Genomic DNA, 16,983 nt, shown 5'->3' with positions numbered 1-16,983 from the left:
TGATTTTAGCTAATAAGACTCTTTTTCAACGATTCCATGACTCGCATTAGAAATAATCATAGTTGATAGTGTGTTTGAATATGTTTCATGTTAATTTTGATATTCTTCCTAACTCTGGAGCAGTGCTTTTCAGTGTTCACTTACAAAATTCTATCAATGAACGGGATTGGATTTGTAAGGCTTACTGTTGAGATGGGGACGGTCTAAGTTTTTCCTTAATCAAATTTCGTCAACAAAGAAAGTTGTTGCAGAATTCGAAAGCTTTTTATTTTCCTTTGAGAAATTGGGACAATCATGTTGTTATCGATACTTTATAATGGCTCCAACGGACTTACCGACAGCTGGTAGCAAACTTCAAGCTTTCATGCTGCTGACTTCGTGCATGTGAAAGGTTGCATTCCTTCTGTCATTTTCGATTTTAATTTCTTGGGCGGTTCGTCGCACCGCATTAGATGTATTCACGGGCTCCAACAGATAATGAGTTCGACGCATTTTTCACAGCAGCCTGCATCCATCATTCAAGAGTGCTCGAAAAATGGCTCGAAACATATAGAAGGCCTGTGGACCCTGACGAGGTCGCTCTTCGAGGTATCAGAGAGATAGCCTGGGCCATCGACGTCGATAACATCGCAGCAAGAAGTGCTTTTGAGGATTTTCGCGACGAGATATTTTCAATCAACGATGAGCTCAAATTTGAGGAGTATGAGAGATCGCAGAGAAGATCTAGACTTCGAAATAAAAAGAAGGAGGTTCGGTTCGGAGGTAACTCAATTCCCCGCGAATCTCGCAACAGCTTTCAATACTTTTCAAGCAAATGTAGCGTAAGGAAATCATCGAGACGTTGCAAATGATCGTGATGCTCAAGCAACTTTCGCCATTTAAAAATACTACATACTATCAACACAGCAACTTATACTCAAAAGCTCGTGCGTAAAACGAACTCTTCGTTCCGCACCCATAACAATCAAAAAATGGTCTTAACCCGTTAGTGAATGAAAGCTCTGCCCAAAATTCTCCTGTCCTGAAATGAAAATGCAAAGACAATGCTCCGGAATCTCTAAGACTCAGCTACGCCGTCGTGTGGTAGAAGCCACAGGGAACCCTTTCACAATACAGGACCATATAAATGCTCAATACACGCCTTTGACCAGATCAATGCACCCAAACCCGTTCGGTAAACACCAAATCTACCACAGAAAGCCCACTTATACAAATCCTACACTTCTTCAACCCTCACAACGGGCGCCTTAGTACCTTGAGCTAAACTCTGTTTGCTTGAGCTCTGGGAAAGACTGTCGAAGCCCGAGTCACCTTTTGTTGATTTCGAATTCTGCGAATCAAGCCATAAAGTGGTCACATTACTGTTGTAATCACTGTCCACATTCGATGACTCCAATGTACGGCTTGTTAATGTTGGAGTTGCTTGTCGTCTAGCAGACATGACGAAGCTTGGCCTAGAGAATCGAAGTTCGTGAGACAGAACACCGAGACGAATCAGCAGCCGTTCTGCTGGACCTTTTAGCGTCGGCAAGCAGGCACAGATTATTCCTATCTGCTCCTCGAGTTTTGCCAGGAGGGATGCCAGCATTTGTCCCTGAAGAACGTCTCCCTTGTAAATTCCTGGGAATGTCGACATTTTGGCACCTGCTGCAGCTGTCGTTAGGAGTCCTAGTGCCATTAGACCGGCAACGAGAACCTTCTCTCTCAAAGGGCGATTCAACGTTTTGATGAGAGTGATTGGTGAAAGTGCCATCAATAGGTCCATCGCAATAAAAAAAGCTTCTCGAATTAGCTAAGTAGGGGTTTAGAGTATGAGATCACTTACAAGCTGTTGCCCATGAGAAGTTCATAACGGGATTGTACGGCCAACAGGTTGCTTTAATGGTCGGCTCCCACCATGACCGAAGGGGACGACAACTGACGAATAAAAGGATCATCCAAGCGAGGTAGAAGAAAATTTGCCCGGTGATAAGAAAGTAAAGCGTTGCCCTCCATGTTTTATTCTGACTTAATGGCAACAAAGAGCATGCGATGGAAAGTCGCACTAGCGTAATTGTCTGTAGCCATAATGCTTGAACGGCAAACTGTGCTTTCAAAGCAATTGCGAGCTTGGCTGGTGGAATGTAATAGCTCAGACGACCCCAACCGTAGCAGGCTGATATTGCTGCTGCGACATATTCACCGAGGGAGAGAATCTGTTTGGTTGGTAAGACTATGTTTGGCTATGGTGTCTCTAGAATTGCGGAAACTTACTGCGGCGATAATAATAAGATAGTCATCGAGTCTAAGATGTATCGAGGGTCTACAGCGAGAGTACGTTCTTGCTGAGCACAAAAATAATACAATAATAGCAAGTATCCCACATGGAATCAGGAACTGCGGAGATAAATTAACATCTGGACCGGGCTCTCCTGAAGGTCCCATCACTGATGGTGTTTCGTCGACAAAAACAAAGTCAGTCTGAAGCTGGCCCACAAGTGAATGGTGCTGCTAGGGCTGATGATATGAGGAGAAGACGAAGAATGAAAGAAAGACTGTGCTTCTCAACTAAAAAGCGGGAGATCCACCTTGTCAAGTAGTATTTGGAGCTTGTCAGAATTCGAAAAACGCGCGATCAGAAGCCGATCGCTGGTCCAGGCGTGATCCCCGGAAATCCACTCATCAACCATAACGCCAAAGCTGAAAAGCTGGCGCCATGCTGGAAAATACCCAGATCCAATTCTGTACGTATTGCGGGAAAGCACGCTCCAGGGGACTCGAGACCGTTGCAAATCGGGCAGTTAGCGAGCTCAATGTCATTGTTTGATGCTTACAATTCAAGTTGATAGTAGGGTCTCCCCAGCCATTTGAATCTTGAATGTGAAGTTGCTGAATTTCTTTCTTTTGCTGCACATGGTTGAAAGGGGAAGCAAGAACGAGAACCATGGTCGCTTACACGGGGCAGCTCAAGCCACCAATTATACACGGCTCTTCTGATTTGATATCCTTTTCCGGAATGGCACGCCACAACGTGGTCAGATCGCCGCAGGGTCTTGAACACTGGGTTTTACGCTTGGTCGCAGGTCGGATGGACATCCTTCAGCTTCTGAACCCCTGATGTTGGGTCGCTTGTTTGCGGGGAATCGGGGAGGAGACCTGGACATTCCGGTGAAGAAATGCCCTGTGGGCTCTGGGGTGGTGTTGCCGAAGTTACGCTCCGACCTTTGCGGCCAGCATTTCAAGACAAGAACGGTCATCCAAGACTTCCCACTTGCGACTGGTTGGGATTTAATATTACCCAAAACTCACCAAGTTCTTGATGACGCCACTGGGTAATTCCGGTGAGTGTTATATATATCTGTGGCGTGCCTCTGTCTGAGACGAGCTTTCGATGCATACGAGAGTTGTTCTTCCAATCGGACCTTTCTCAATCCGGCGAAGCTGGTTTGAAGTGAAGTGATCATTCTCCGCTCGTGCTAATAAGAGTTTCAAAGTCAACAGTGAATTAGAATTATAGGCGAAATTGTTGTCATAGAGAACTCCAGTGGTATCAAACTAATATAGTATTATTCCGGTACCTGGCGTATTTGAGAGGTTTACCAAGATGGAACTTCGCTTTTCTGAACTCAGGTTCTGTTCTCGAGTTCTGCTTATATGAGGTTGTCTGTTCGAGTTGATGGACTACAAACAGCACCACAGTGTACGATTGGTGGACTTATTGATGTGTTGCAACCTCTACACAGCTCACCTATTACACCCTCGGACACACATTGTGAAGTAAAATAACTGATCAGTCAAGAGTTTAGTAGACCTGTGTCACTGTATATTATATTATATATATATATATATATATATCGAAATCACGACTGAAGTTTAATGCCCCTTGATCCCATTTTCAACCACGCAGTTACTTCACTCCCCATAAGAGGTTGAATTGATTATCATTCATTACCTCTATTAGGGGGGAAAAGCCACACCACGTAAAAGCTTCTAAGTCCCCAAGTCCCAGGTCCTAAGATCCAATGGAAGCACGCAGCCGATGAGGACCCGCAATCAACCGTTCTTCACAGCCTTCGATATAAGAACAATCGGGAAGGAGCTGAAATGCGGCACACCTTTTGAAACTCTCAAAGCCTTCGGATTTGGCCCAGATGTGACAGAAAAGGTTCACAGATCTTTAGTGATTTGTGTCGTCGGGATCTTGTTAACCGGATATCTATGATTGAATTTAATAGCTCGTTGTTTGATTTATAGTTTGCATTGGAAACCTGATTCCATGTTATACGAAGAAGTCCGGCTGTTGTTACTACTGAAGTCGTAATCGACCACCTCAGATGGGATATTCGAATTGACTCTGGACAATCGGCCATTGAAGTAACGGTCCAAAGACCTGTAGGCTATAGCTGACACGAGATTGACCTGATTAGTCGGAATACTTTATTTAACAGAAGGTGTTCGCAAAAAAGGAAATACACAAGCCACAAACACGGAGTGAGCCTTCTCAACCACTGCAATTTAGCTATGGATTAATCATCACGGTATGCGAGTGTCTCGGAAGACTTACAGAACAACTTCTTGAGTAAGAAAGACGACAAACTGTGCCAAATGAGCTACATTTGGTCATTGAAGTGGATCACTCAGACGAACTTAAGCAGATTAGATGCACTTATGAAATAAGAAGAGTTAAGAAGACTTCTCTCAAAATCTCAATACCATTATACCCTGAGCTCAATTTGAGTGTACTGGCGAATCATCGTACTACGAGATATAATCGCTCCATTTACCCATTCGTCCAATTGGTTAATATCTTTTTAAATACCTACAACACTAAGCTGTTTTCAGAAGATAATCACATGATCGGCACTTCCAAGTTGGGTAAACGCAAGTCAATCCTGATTATTAATGGCGAGAATGAAAGAAACAAAATACCCTCGGGTCAGGCGGTCATTGGTGTCTAAATTAGTTGTTGCTCATATATTGGTACTTTGTTAGATTCCATTGACTGCCTCTCGAATGAAAAGTCAGTGCTGGTATTAAGTTAGCAAACAATCACAGGGTTAGAATCGCAATCACTTTTGCTTCGTACCCTTATTTTGAGATGCTGTCCAAAACGACACATGCTTACGCCCATTCCAGAAGCGGGGACTTACAACTCGATATTTATCTCTCAGCCGATCGCAGCAGTATTGATAACACTACACCGGCATTCATATACTTTCACGGAGGTGGGCTGGTCGCGTTCAATCGCGAATTCATCCCAACTCACATCGTGCAATCTTGCGTCCAAAGAAAATGGCCACTGATCTCAGTCGACTACAATCTTCTTCCGCAAGCAAAAGGCGAAGATTTGGTGTCTAATATCTGCGATGCGTATAGATTTGTGAGGGGGAATCTATGTCGAATTGCTGACAAGGGAGACGGAATATGGGAGAACATAATCGTTGGCGGAAATAGTGCCGGTATTGATCTCCTCCACGAATCTCAAAGAGGCTCATACTTACAAGATACGATTAAGGTGCTTACATGGCCTACCAAGCTGGCCTCAACCTTGAGCCAAAACCATTAGCTCTGTTCTGTCTTTACGGACCAGGAAATTGCATGGGTAAATTTTGGAGTTCGAATCATATTATTGGGAACGCACCTATAGAGTTTGACGAAGTCTCTTGGTTTCTTGAGGCACCAATGTCTGCGGGGCATACACCACCAGACATGGCATTCTATCCAGAATCACTACTCGACGATGGTCGACCAAACCCAGATTTCAAGATGCCTGTAAATCCGGAGCCCTTCAACGAACCAGCGTTTCTTTACAATTGGCTTGTCCAAGAAAACAAACTTCCACCTCTGGTTTCCGACATCGAAGTTCCGTACTCCTCGCCGGCTTGGAGACAACTTCCTAAGACAATTATTATCCATGGTACGAACGACCAAATAGTTCCTTATGAGGCAGCCACAAATCTTTTCAAAGCTATTGGTATGTCTGCCTCGCATAAGCTGAATTTCAGATTGTTGACTTGCGGTAGGTTCGGAAACTGCGATACTTTTCACTGTTCCAGACGCTCCGCATGCTTTTGATCAGAACCTGTTGCATGGAGACAAAGACCTGGAAATAGTGGAGCAGGCGTGGAAAGCACTGGATCAAATTGTACGAGATCTAAAAAGAGCAAGTGCATGATGCGCTACTCTTTGTTCCTTCCTTAAGTTGTCATTTTGGATGATGGGAATATTCTATCAACGGCCATTAGCAGGGCAATTTTGTTTTTATGCTCTTTAGATTCCAGATTATACAAGTTCATTTGCTTATTTATGAAAAGTTTATTCGGCGAGGCTTACATGTACGCTCGGATCTTGCCATACACTATCTTTGATTTATATCCCTAAGCCCAATTGTTGTAGATTTAGGGTTTATTTACAAGCCCATAGCGAAGACGTTTCGTGCAATATAAGAGAACCGCGCAGGTGAAGAGAGGAGGAGAAATTTTCACAGTTATTCACAGCGAGACAGGTATGGAATGGTCATTACTTGTTCTAGTTTACTTTGGACACAACAGACATATCCGCTACCAAATTACAAGTTTATTGGGTTATTTGAGATTTCCTTTGCACAGTTCTATAGATGTCCAGCGATACTCTTCAAGTCGATGTTGCCAGTTATCACAATGTGTCAGTTTCATATGGATCTGGCTCGCCAAACTGCCAAGCTCGTTGTCTTCTTTGGTCCATCTCAGAATACCACGGTATAGATCTTGCGGCCAAGCCCGATGGTCCTTGGAGAGGAATGAATGAATTTTGCATCCGCGCGGCGTTCCCTTCCCCGCTAGAAAATATACTGTTGACGGGTAAGGGAAAAGATCCAGGAGTGTAGTTTGGATCGCCTAATCGTGATCCTGGCTGTTGAGATAGTGGCAAGTGAGAACCTGGTGGTATGGGGAATGTGTTGAACCCAAGTGGATCTGATAAGCTGGATGGAACCCTTATTGTTCCCGGATTGAAAGTCTCCCGCTGATTCCTAGTCGATTGAAAAGGTGTGTGTAAAAAGGATCTATTGCTAGTAGCCTGAACCTGGAAGCTTGGAGTCACCACTTCTTGTCTACAGTAATTTAAGACTTGAACGAAGACTGGATCTTGATACCAAACAGCGGGAACGGTGTCAAGGAAGTAGCCACCATTCGCAATAGCTCTTTCTCCTGAGCCGTCCAGATTTCTCATACGAGCAGTTGTCTTAGTCACTGGATTACCAGCAAAATTCTCCGTGGTCACCTTCGTTAGTTCCACCCTTTTTGAATTGCTAAGGTGATCGGAAAGTACCGCGGTCTGGACCACAGTGTTCTTGCTGATGTTTCCAAAGATATTGATCTCGTTTGATTCCGAGACGTCTACGTTGCGCATTCTGACGCCTGTATTCAACTGTTGAATTTGTCCTTGGGGGAAGGTTTGACTGTGGCTTGACGGACTAGCCGAACTTGCAAATGGATTTGTGAACTGTCGCTGGTCAATTTCGTGGTAGCTTTGGCTTTCCGGCCCACTCACCATTGCGAACTGGTTCCTAACTTGTTGTAAAGGGGAAGAGTGTTCGAATATCTGATTCACAGTTCCGCCGGCCATTCGAGATCTTGGACGAACGTGGCCGTCAGGTGGGAAAATGGACTCAACATCTCCTTCATCCAGAGCATAGTCGTCCTCTGCAATTGCGTAGTCGGTATTGGGCTGAGCGACACGATCTTGAGCACGACCATAGCCATAAGAAGATGGCTGAAAAGGTTTGTATCCTCCTCTATATTTTAGAGAAGCACCCCCGTACTCCGTGTCTTCCCAGCTCGGTACGCCGATAATCTTCGCCCAATTTTTACGACACATTGGGCAAGTGTTGTTTTTGCTAACAGTACGGAATACCCCGTTCTCGAAAGCGGGTGGTCCATGGTCACCGAACCATGTTTTAACGCATTCAACATGGTAAACGTGTCTACATGAGAGTGTTGCGCATTCTCCGTCCTCGGTACCCTCAGTGCAAATGGGGCATTTCCAATCCTCTGATGTCATCCTTTCAATGGCTTGATCGCTTACAGCCTTGAGAAATCCGTTCCTGTCGTCGGGATCGTAAAGCACTGGACGCATGGCTTCTGGTGTTGATTCAGTGACATATCTTGCCACGAATAGAGCAAATTCTCTATGCCACATTCGCTGCCGCCTATCTTTGATGATACTGAAGTATGATTTTTCCAAAACAATTTTGTGTCGGTCTTCGAGGTCTCGCCATCGCTGGTAAATCTCTGGCAGATAATCAAATATCGGAGCTCCTCCTCCGCAGGCATGGCATTGCGCTATAGCGAGCTTTACCTCGCATATGGACTGCTGACAGGCTTTGGATTTGGAATCAGGACATATTCGTGGAAGTCCGTTGTACATTCCTCCACTTTCGTACAGCGAGTAAGTGCCATTAAAGACGTGGCTATCAAGATCATCAAGTGCATTATTGACATCTTCGCAGAAGCTATGGTCATGTGACGCTCTTACTGATTGAGGTATCTCTCTACGGACACACTTAGGTCTATGGGTGTAATTGGCTACCACATGGCCACATCCCTGATAGTATATCAGGACATAGTGGCACGGACGTTCGGAAACCCAGTAGCCGTCTGCCATTTTGATCTGTCCCAGTCTCTTTCGGAGCGGGGGAGGTGAAATATGGTTCATGTTTGACATTTTGCTGCTGTTGAGTATCGAGGAGAGTCGCTGATGATAGATCGAGAAATAAGTTGAAAGATTGATAGGAAAGTGGGTATATATATGACACAGACGTGTTCTGCTACTAATATCGTTGTTCTGTGTCGTTCACCTTCAATTGAGAATTTTCTGAGACAATAGAAAGATGGGGATCCACCAGAAAATGAATTAGGTGAATGTAGAAGTAGTAGTGACTCATATTTCAACTCTGTCGATTGAAACGATTCGGTTTGTTATAATTAATGAAGCCAATTAGGGGCATTACTCCCCCCCATCCATTCAGTCACCCATTCAGCCACCCCCAGCTCTCGTAAACTCATTATTCACTATGCTCAATGAGAAAGTTTGTCATGAGTGTGAAGGAAATTAGTCAAAAGAACAATAGAAGAGTTCGTGAAAAACCGTCAAGTTCTTTTGTTAGTCTTTACCATTTAAATGTGCAAACCAGCTAGCAAATACCTTCACCTCATACAGCACAGAAAGAACGGATTTCCTAATTGCCAGCTGACTTTTATATACACTCCTTGTCCGGCAACCAGTCGAAGCTAGTAAAATGAGGATTGTCCTTGAATTTCCACTTTGTTTCCCCTCAACCTCATATTGCCAGAACAAGCGAAAAGAGAAAACAATCAAAACTCAACCCATTGAATTGTTCCATCGTCTATAAGTTACTACGAAAGTCAATCCTTTAAGTTTTATTTCATGTTTCATTCTCATTTTGAAACCACGATCATTTGTTGTCAGCTTGTTTGAATCTCTTTTGTCTACAATGATGGAAACTGCTTCATAACACTTTTAAGCCCTGAAAAAGAGTTTTAACAACGAGTTTGAGACAAGGATACTCAATATCCCAACATGCTCGAACTTTTTCATTCAATGCTACTAGTTTGAGAAGGTTTGAAGAAGCTTTACAGTTTTGATTCAAAAGTTCTGTAATCCAATAATCATGCTTTACGTAATAATGACTAATTGCTGGTAAACAAAAAAGGCCCAGGTATGTCATCGATTTAGAGTAGAAGTGCCATTGAAGAGTTTGGAGTCTCGCTAGAGCTAAATTTTGAATTGAACAGTGGTTCTGATAGCTGAATTGGTGGTTGAGAGGTCAGTCGAAGATGTTCAAATAAATCGACTTTGCTCGCATGGCTTCTAATTGACTTCAAATTTGACCTTGCACATAGCAATTCTGTTTCATAGTAAATATAAAACTTGTTTGTTCGGAATGGCTTTAAATAATGATTAAAGGGTGGGGTGAGATGCAGTTGCAATTAGATTGAGCGAAAATAAAAGGTTTCAAAAGAGCAAATAGTACTTTTGGGGTGATCTTGGAATAACCAATAATATTTTAATTTTCCTAACATCAATACAAATATTCGATTTCACAAGCCCGAAAATAGTGCTAAATTGCAGGGTTTGTTCATCGACGGACGTGGTTCATCGACTGACGTGGAACCGAGAAAGAGTGAGTTTCGTTTTCGACTATCGAGAGGATGATTACTCATCCGAAGAGTTTCGGAGTATGTATTCAAGAAATAAATCATATTTTGGAATAATGAAGGAATCACCTTCAGTATCTTCACATGTATTGGACGAGATAGAGAGAGTTTCGGGTGCTTTTCAGAAAGAGAAGCATCTGGAGTGACAAAGGAATAACCTTTGGTGTCTTTCCCACCTTTTCAGTCATTCATTAAAAGAAACCCAACAGTAAGCGAGGACAGCCCCATAGACGAGCTTTTTGCTTTTCTTTCCTTCGTGCTAAGACTTCATTTCCAAAACAACTTCACCTACCACAGGTTGCAAGCTGATGAACAGACAACCATCATGATAAACTTTCTTCAACAATTCAACTATAAATAAATTCTTCCTATTTCCTATTTCTCCAAATCCTTCAATATAATCAATGTTTTCTCCCATGGAGTACCTTCTGAAGAGGCAGCCTCATCGTCCGCGTTCCAGCCAGACAACACAAAATCATCAGGCGTTGATTCTCCATCATTAGGCTCACAAAATGTTCCCTTTAACAACGGATAACCTTTCGTTGCTAATTTCAAGCCATTTGTATATTCAGCGTAAGACTTTCCCCAGCTCTCATAATCTCTGGAATTATTGTACATCAAGAGGCCAACTAGCGGGGCGTCCAGCGGAAGATGTTCAAGAAATCCCGTCTGGTCCTGCATGCTATATCAGTAACCTGATCATAATAAAGAAGAACTCAGCATTTTCAAACAAATCAAATGTTCACGAGATGTTCTTTTAAAAAGAGATACTCACATCCAAACCCGGCAACTCAACATGATGTCCCCAAACAAAATCCAACAACCCCTCTTGCGGAGCCAAAATCCTACTTGACAACTCCTCGTTGGCCAGAAAATCTTGATGAGCTGCGATACTTGGCCAAAATCCGAAAATGTATATCTCTGAAGGATTGTCGATTGGGGAAAAGAATTTAGATTGTGTGGCGTAGACGCTGTTGGCGAGATTCTCTCGGACTTTTATTAGTGCCTCTAAAGCTGCCTTGAAATTTTCTGTCGTGCGATCTTCTTTGTGTCTGAGGAGAGTGATTTCCAAAATCTTGTGGTCGGACTGTTTGAGTCCCACGGATGTTGATGTCATTTTAAAGCTGATCGTGACAAGTGTGCAAAATTGATCTGAACAGCTTTTTATCGCGAAAAATAGAAGTGCCCACCGGTTAAGTTTGCTTTTCGGTGTCTTGCGTTTGAAGGTGTATCAGAGTCTCTTAGGGAACCGAATAACCAATAGTCACCCCCACTTCAGACAACTCAAATCATGTGACATTTGAGACTCACTCCTTACCACAACATCCAGATATTTCCCACAGGTGCTTCTCTATAGAAATTTTCTTTTGAAAAAATTGAAGCTTGTCCCAACTGAAGATTCTTGGCGTGGTATTATTGTGAAGCTAAACTACATTTATCACTCTTTCTCTTCCTTGTAAAGATGTTCGATGCCAGACAGCGCAACGACGACAATGTGGAAAGACTCTAAAAGATCTTAGTCATTGAGGCAAATAAAAAACGAACCACTGAATCTTAGTACTCTTTGTTTTTATGTAGTTACGAGCGCCCGCACTAAAACTTCCGGATTCAGATCATTCATCTATCTAAAGTCGGCGAGCTCGCGTAGCCGAAAACTTGGTGGTGGTCGTACATTGTGGTGCAGGAAAATCCAAAAGTCCGGAGACAAGCATTTGTACGCTCCAGGTACAGCCATGTCTCAGATATTCTCGTCGGCTCGGTTGATTCTCTCTTTCTAGAAGGTATGTCGACCGCTTTCCAGCGCAGGAGAGCGATGAACCTGAAACGACAATCCAAAGGGTGTGGGATGGCGTTTTTCACGAAGAACACGCGTGAAGTGGTACATAACCAAGGATTCATTTTTTGAATCGAGTTGCCATTATTCTACCGACTTAATACCAAATAACTACAATGATGGCCTCAATCAAACCCACGGTTTACCATTAAGTTCTCAGCAACACCAAAGAAGCTCAAATTTACCACCCAAACTTCGTGTCATCATAGCTGATAAAGTTACCAGAAGTCTCCTCTCTCGTCGCACCATCAAGCTATTACTCGTTAGCATCCATCCCCACACGAAGCACCTATGAAAGTCACATACCTTGCCAATTACACCAGCAACACACTCATCCAAAGTAGTCGGCGCAGTCTCCATTCCATGAGACTTCGCACCATGATTCCCCATCTCAGTTTGAACCCATCCAGGACTGATCGGGAAAGCGATCAAGTTGGGGTACTCGAGATGGATTTTGCGCATCATATAATTCAAAGCTGCTTTACTTGCGCCATAGGCAGTGCTCTTGAGTGGCATACTCTCCATATCACCAATTGAACCAACGCCGGTCTGTGTTAAATTAACACAAATCCATGAGAGCGGATGAGATGAGATGACTTACCGAAAGCGCCATAAAGACCGGCCTCTCAGACTTCTCCAAAAGCGGCCAAGTTTCCTGAAACAACGAAAGCGTTCCTACAGCATTAACCTCAAAATGCTCTCTCACTTCCTTAAGCGGAGTGATAGCAGCCGGGCCGTAATAATTCGCGATACCAGCATTAGAAATCAGGACGTCGATTCTTTCGATGCCGTCTTCCTCGGTTAGCTTTTTGACCGCGGCTTTGATGGACTCTTGTGATGAGACTTCGATTTTGGAGAGGATGACTTTGGTGCAGGAGCCAGCGGTGGGAAGATCGAGGAGGGCTTTTGCGGATGCTGAGTCTGGGTCGCGAACGCCGGCGATGACCAAGGTGTGTTCACGGGAGATCAGGATTTTGAGCAGACCGAGACCGATGCCTTCAAAGAATTAGTAATTGAGCATATAAGAAATATGTGAGACTTTTACCCCGGTTTGCACCAGTGAGGAGATAAATCTTTTGCCACATATTGAAGAATGAAGATTATAGATAAAGTTGATATGTGTTCTGGAAAATCGGTTGCGCTTTGTTTTTGATATGAATTTGTTGTCACCTTGAAGACACATTCGATGCCGCCATTTATACTCATTTTCTCAATACCAATATCACAAGATAGCCTCAAGCAATGTGCACTACAATCGGACATTGGTGACAAAGCTGCGGCTTCTTGGGCTCCCTGGATATCTTCGCTTAAATCTGCCCAATCAATATTTTGGTCTGGGACAAACACTAACTCAATGAGGAATACGGAAACCCTGTACGTGCAGTAGAGCATCAGCCCTAAACTATCACTCCCAGAGATTCTGGTAATACATTAGAAATCGTCATTGAAATGTATATCGGTGATGAATAAAGAAAGGCGCTTGTGCAAGAGACATGCGCAACATGAGTTTGTAAGCAAATAGCATATTCTTGAAGGTTAGCAAGCAATGAGAGGTGCTTCGGAAACCATCTGCACTGATCTCTCGGAACTATGGATAATTCTTATTTCCACTTAAGGCAGTGGTAGCAGCGATACCCAATAATCTCAAATCACCGCCCTTCACTTCCAGGTTCCATCTGTGACTAGCACTTGAAGAACTTCTGGAACGATACCTCATTCTCTATTCCGCTACCAGTAGACTGTTTGTGAGGCTCGTAGAAGGATGTTATCGGCACTTCCTCGAATTTCAACTCCGAAGAAACTGCAAAGGACGCCTTAGCGCGCGAAATTCCACCTGAACCGCCTTAGATCAGAATGACAGAAAAGGAAAGTCTGCATCGTATGCGAATACATCTGTCGGACGTTGTGATGAAAAATACCGCCAGACGTAGAATTATATTTACAACCGATGCTCTCGAATTAACATTGCCGCGATCAGTGCTACTAAAGCCCCGAATAACGAAACAACTACAATCATCGTGAGTGAGCAATACAACATAGATTTGATTGTGGACTTACAATGTGTATAACCGAGGCAATCAACATAGACCTTCGTCACCAGCTCACCCAGCTTCCCATGTAGCCCTTTCACATACTCGATATCAGACAAAGCTCGATTAATGATATCTTCTCTGTTTTTCTTTCCTTCCAACGCAATGCGCAGCTGTTTACGCAGTGTGCTTTGCAATATCGACGCAGCAACACTCAACCCGGTAACCATGCCCACGTTTGAGCTGAGGTAAAGGCCAGAGCTGGCAATTGCCATTTGACGGTGTTCGACGCCGGCTGTAAGTGCGATAAAGGAAGCTGATAATGCGACACCATTGCCGAATCCTCCAGGGATAATGTATAGCGATTCGAGAATATTCGTGTGCCCATGCCAGCGAAGGATCATGAGCGAATACGAGATGGCCGCAGACGTTGCACCAATGATTGATATCATTTTGTACCGACCGGTTCTATTTCGCCATCAGTAGTGCCCAAGGATGGCGAAGAAGCAACGAGATGGTAACCTTTTTATGACATAACCCGTGACTAGCCCACCTGCTGCATTCCCAATGACCGAAGGCATCAAATGTGCACCTGCATTAGTGACGGTAGCATGCGCAGATACCTGGAAGTACAAAGGTACTAGCAACATCATCTGGGACCCGATTAGCTCCCGAATAAAATGAGTGTAACATACGTACAGCTCCTTGTGCACCAGTCTGGAACGCCAAGTTGATATATGAAGTGACGACATCTCGGTTGAGTAGCAGTCTAAGAGGAAATATGGGTTCTTTTGCCCAGAAGCCTTCGACGAGAATGAATAAATTCCCAGCGATGAGAGAACTGCCTAGGAGTGAGAGGATTTTCGGTGACGTCCATATCACTCTCTGGCCGCCCATTTCAAGCATCATGAGCCCGCAAACAATCGAGATCGAAAGAAGGATTGCGCCGAGGAAGTCGACCCGCCGAAGTTTAGACAGATGGGATACACTCGAAGTCTGATCTATCTGTGGTATCTGCAACTTCCAGATTACCAAGCCCATAGCTATCACAGTAGGAGGACATTGTCCCAAGAAAGACCTTTTATCGTTTAGTTCAAGCTCTGTTAGTCAGTGATTTGACTTACCAACGCCAGCCAACAGTATCGGTCAGAAACCCCCCGATGGGGCCTCCCAGACTCCTTCCAGACGTAGCAGCGATATTGACATAACTCCTCCACGTTGCGACATCTCTGAGAGGTACCATATCTACACAGTGGTGAGCGAGTATGATGGAAGCATGATGGCATTCCATGCTTACCAGCAATAACTATAGCCACCAGGCAGTTTATGCCCGCTCCACCAACGCCTGCAATGAGTCTCCCACATATTACCTGAATTATCGTTTGGCCTAGTCCACTATGTCATAGTCAGCAACTCGTCGTTGGAGGAAAATCTTGTAAAAACTTGATTTCGTGGTGTTGCAAAACGAAGGAACAAAATCAAAGTAAGTATAACATACCATATAGCAGAGCCAATCGCGAAGAAAACATAAGAAGCGATGATTGTGCTTTTTCTACCATAAATGTCGCTTAATTTTCCATACTACATCAAGACCCAATTAGCACACGATGGCTTCGGGTTTGAAACATTCTCGGAGGAAAGTACCAATGACTGTGCTGCACACATGGCAAGCGTGTAGGACGTAATTAGCCATCCTGCGTTACCAAGTTGGTCAAATTCACTGCTTATTGTCCCACTTGTGGCTAGAACGAGAGAAACATCGGCGTTCGCAATGAAAACACCTGTCGGCCAGCGTCAGTATATTGTTTGTGATATTGAATAAAGTTTGAGAAACTGATGGGAATAGTTACCAAGTAGCAAAATTGAGATCACACCGGTGATATTCTTGGGTGTATCGGTTGTGCTTGATGAATCTCCATTGGAAGACTGACAGGTACAGGATTCCGGGTCGGATAACGCTCTTTTCTTACCGCTGGAACGGCCGTCAGCAAGGAGTGGTGTTCTTTCATCTGGCGCTGAGTCCGAGGAGTTTCTGGAGCGTTTCTTGTTGTTTTCATATGGATCTGATACTCCCATGCTGCTTAGTGGGGGTCGAAAAACGATGGCGAGCTTACAGAGGATATGAGGTGATTGAAGTTACCACCTCGATCACTACTTATACCCAGAGCGCCCCAACTCGCGCACTTTTTTCTCCGCTACCTTGGCTACAGATCTGCTTCAAAGTTACACAACAAAGTCGTACGCATCCAGTGTACCACAAAGCCAATATTGGATTTGATTGGAGAAGCATGCTTGGTGTGCTTCTCAGAGATTGTTCACTGGTAATTACTGCTAGGACACGCGCTCTTTTACGGAACTGGTTGACGAGTGCCCACTTTCAAGACCCTTCAAGCCAGGTTCGGCTACTGCGATCATGGTGTTGCAGCACCTTTTGAGGTCGGATGCCAGTGGTACTGAAAGTACAAGGCTTAAGGCCAATGATTTGCCTTGTATCGCTAAAGCAAGCCAGCGGAGCCATTCCCCAAACCAGATACTCACTGTGAGGAAGCAATATGCATGTTATCGTGACTTGAAGATCAACGAATGACAGCTCTTGAAAGCTACATGAATACAACATGGTTCTTCATGACTGCAGAGAACATCTGATCGTTATCTTTTGCGACTTCGGTCTGCTGTACCAGGAGAGTAAACGGGGAGTACTGATAAGAGTCAACTCTATTCATCGTCAGAAGAAATAACTCCGACAGCGATTAATTTGTTCGGGCCACATGTATTTTAGAATCTTTGGTGGCGTTAGAGGATAGATTTGGGCGCTAAGCAGTCCCAGTGACCAGAGGGGAAATACCTTGTACGTATGAAAAGTTTGCGATTGGATGTACTCTTCAGACGAAGAAAATTTCGAAGTCCAGAGGTCCCCAGAAGC

At 44.0% G+C, this 16,983-nt stretch overlaps 6 protein-coding genes across 6 annotated transcripts; 1 reads left to right on the top strand and 5 right to left on the bottom strand.

Moving 5' to 3' along the window:
• Positions 1 to 1,216: 1,216 nt before the first annotated feature.
• GLAREA_12092 (uncharacterized protein) lies at positions 1,217 to 1,850 on the bottom strand (the record flags this gene model as incomplete). The annotated part of the gene is made up of 2 exons (XM_008082874.1): positions 1,217 to 1,779; positions 1,826 to 1,850. The coding sequence occupies 2 exons, from the start codon at positions 1,848 to 1,850 to the stop codon at positions 1,217 to 1,219; spliced, it is 588 nt and encodes a 195-aa protein (XP_008081065.1).
• Positions 1,851 to 5,077: 3,227 nt separating this feature from the next.
• On the top strand, positions 5,078 to 6,154 carry GLAREA_12091 (alpha/beta-Hydrolase; the record flags this gene model as incomplete). The annotated part of the gene is made up of 3 exons (XM_008082873.1): positions 5,078 to 5,438; positions 5,495 to 5,953; positions 6,003 to 6,154. 3 exons carry the CDS (start codon positions 5,078 to 5,080, stop codon positions 6,152 to 6,154), a joined length of 972 nt encoding a protein of 323 aa, XP_008081064.1.
• Positions 6,155 to 6,633: 479 nt separating this feature from the next.
• GLAREA_12090 (RING/U-box) lies at positions 6,634 to 8,682 on the bottom strand (the record flags this gene model as incomplete). Its single annotated transcript, XM_008082872.1, has 1 exon — positions 6,634 to 8,682. One exon carries the CDS (start codon positions 8,680 to 8,682, stop codon positions 6,634 to 6,636), a length of 2,049 nt encoding a protein of 682 aa, XP_008081063.1.
• A 1,889-nt stretch (positions 8,683 to 10,571) lies between these two features.
• On the bottom strand, positions 10,572 to 11,313 carry GLAREA_12089 (uncharacterized protein; the record flags this gene model as incomplete). Its single annotated transcript, XM_008082871.1, has 2 exons — positions 10,572 to 10,871; positions 10,972 to 11,313. 2 exons carry the CDS (start codon positions 11,311 to 11,313, stop codon positions 10,572 to 10,574), a joined length of 642 nt encoding a protein of 213 aa, XP_008081062.1.
• An 898-nt stretch (positions 11,314 to 12,211) lies between these two features.
• GLAREA_12088 (NAD(P)-binding Rossmann-fold containing protein) lies at positions 12,212 to 13,115 on the bottom strand (the record flags this gene model as incomplete). Its single annotated transcript, XM_008082870.1, has 4 exons — positions 12,212 to 12,283; positions 12,337 to 12,579; positions 12,632 to 13,026; positions 13,076 to 13,115. The coding sequence occupies 4 exons, from the start codon at positions 13,113 to 13,115 to the stop codon at positions 12,212 to 12,214; spliced, it is 750 nt and encodes a 249-aa protein (XP_008081061.1).
• Positions 13,116 to 13,969: 854 nt separating this feature from the next.
• GLAREA_12087 (MFS general substrate transporter) lies at positions 13,970 to 16,136 on the bottom strand (the record flags this gene model as incomplete). The annotated part of the gene is made up of 9 exons (XM_008082869.1): positions 13,970 to 14,037; positions 14,089 to 14,528; positions 14,583 to 14,713; positions 14,760 to 15,138; positions 15,185 to 15,305; positions 15,358 to 15,455; positions 15,559 to 15,641; positions 15,705 to 15,841; positions 15,911 to 16,136. The coding sequence occupies 9 exons, from the start codon at positions 16,134 to 16,136 to the stop codon at positions 13,970 to 13,972; spliced, it is 1,683 nt and encodes a 560-aa protein (XP_008081060.1).
• Between the last annotated feature and the right edge of the window lie 847 nt (positions 16,137 to 16,983).

The sequence above is a fragment of the Glarea lozoyensis genome (genome assembly GCF_000409485.1).
Source record: "Glarea lozoyensis ATCC 20868 chromosome Unknown GLAREA17, whole genome shotgun sequence".
Lineage (NCBI taxonomy): Eukaryota > Fungi > Ascomycota > Leotiomycetes > Helotiales > Helotiaceae > Glarea > Glarea lozoyensis.
This window is presented reverse-complemented; position numbering and strand designations above follow the sequence as displayed.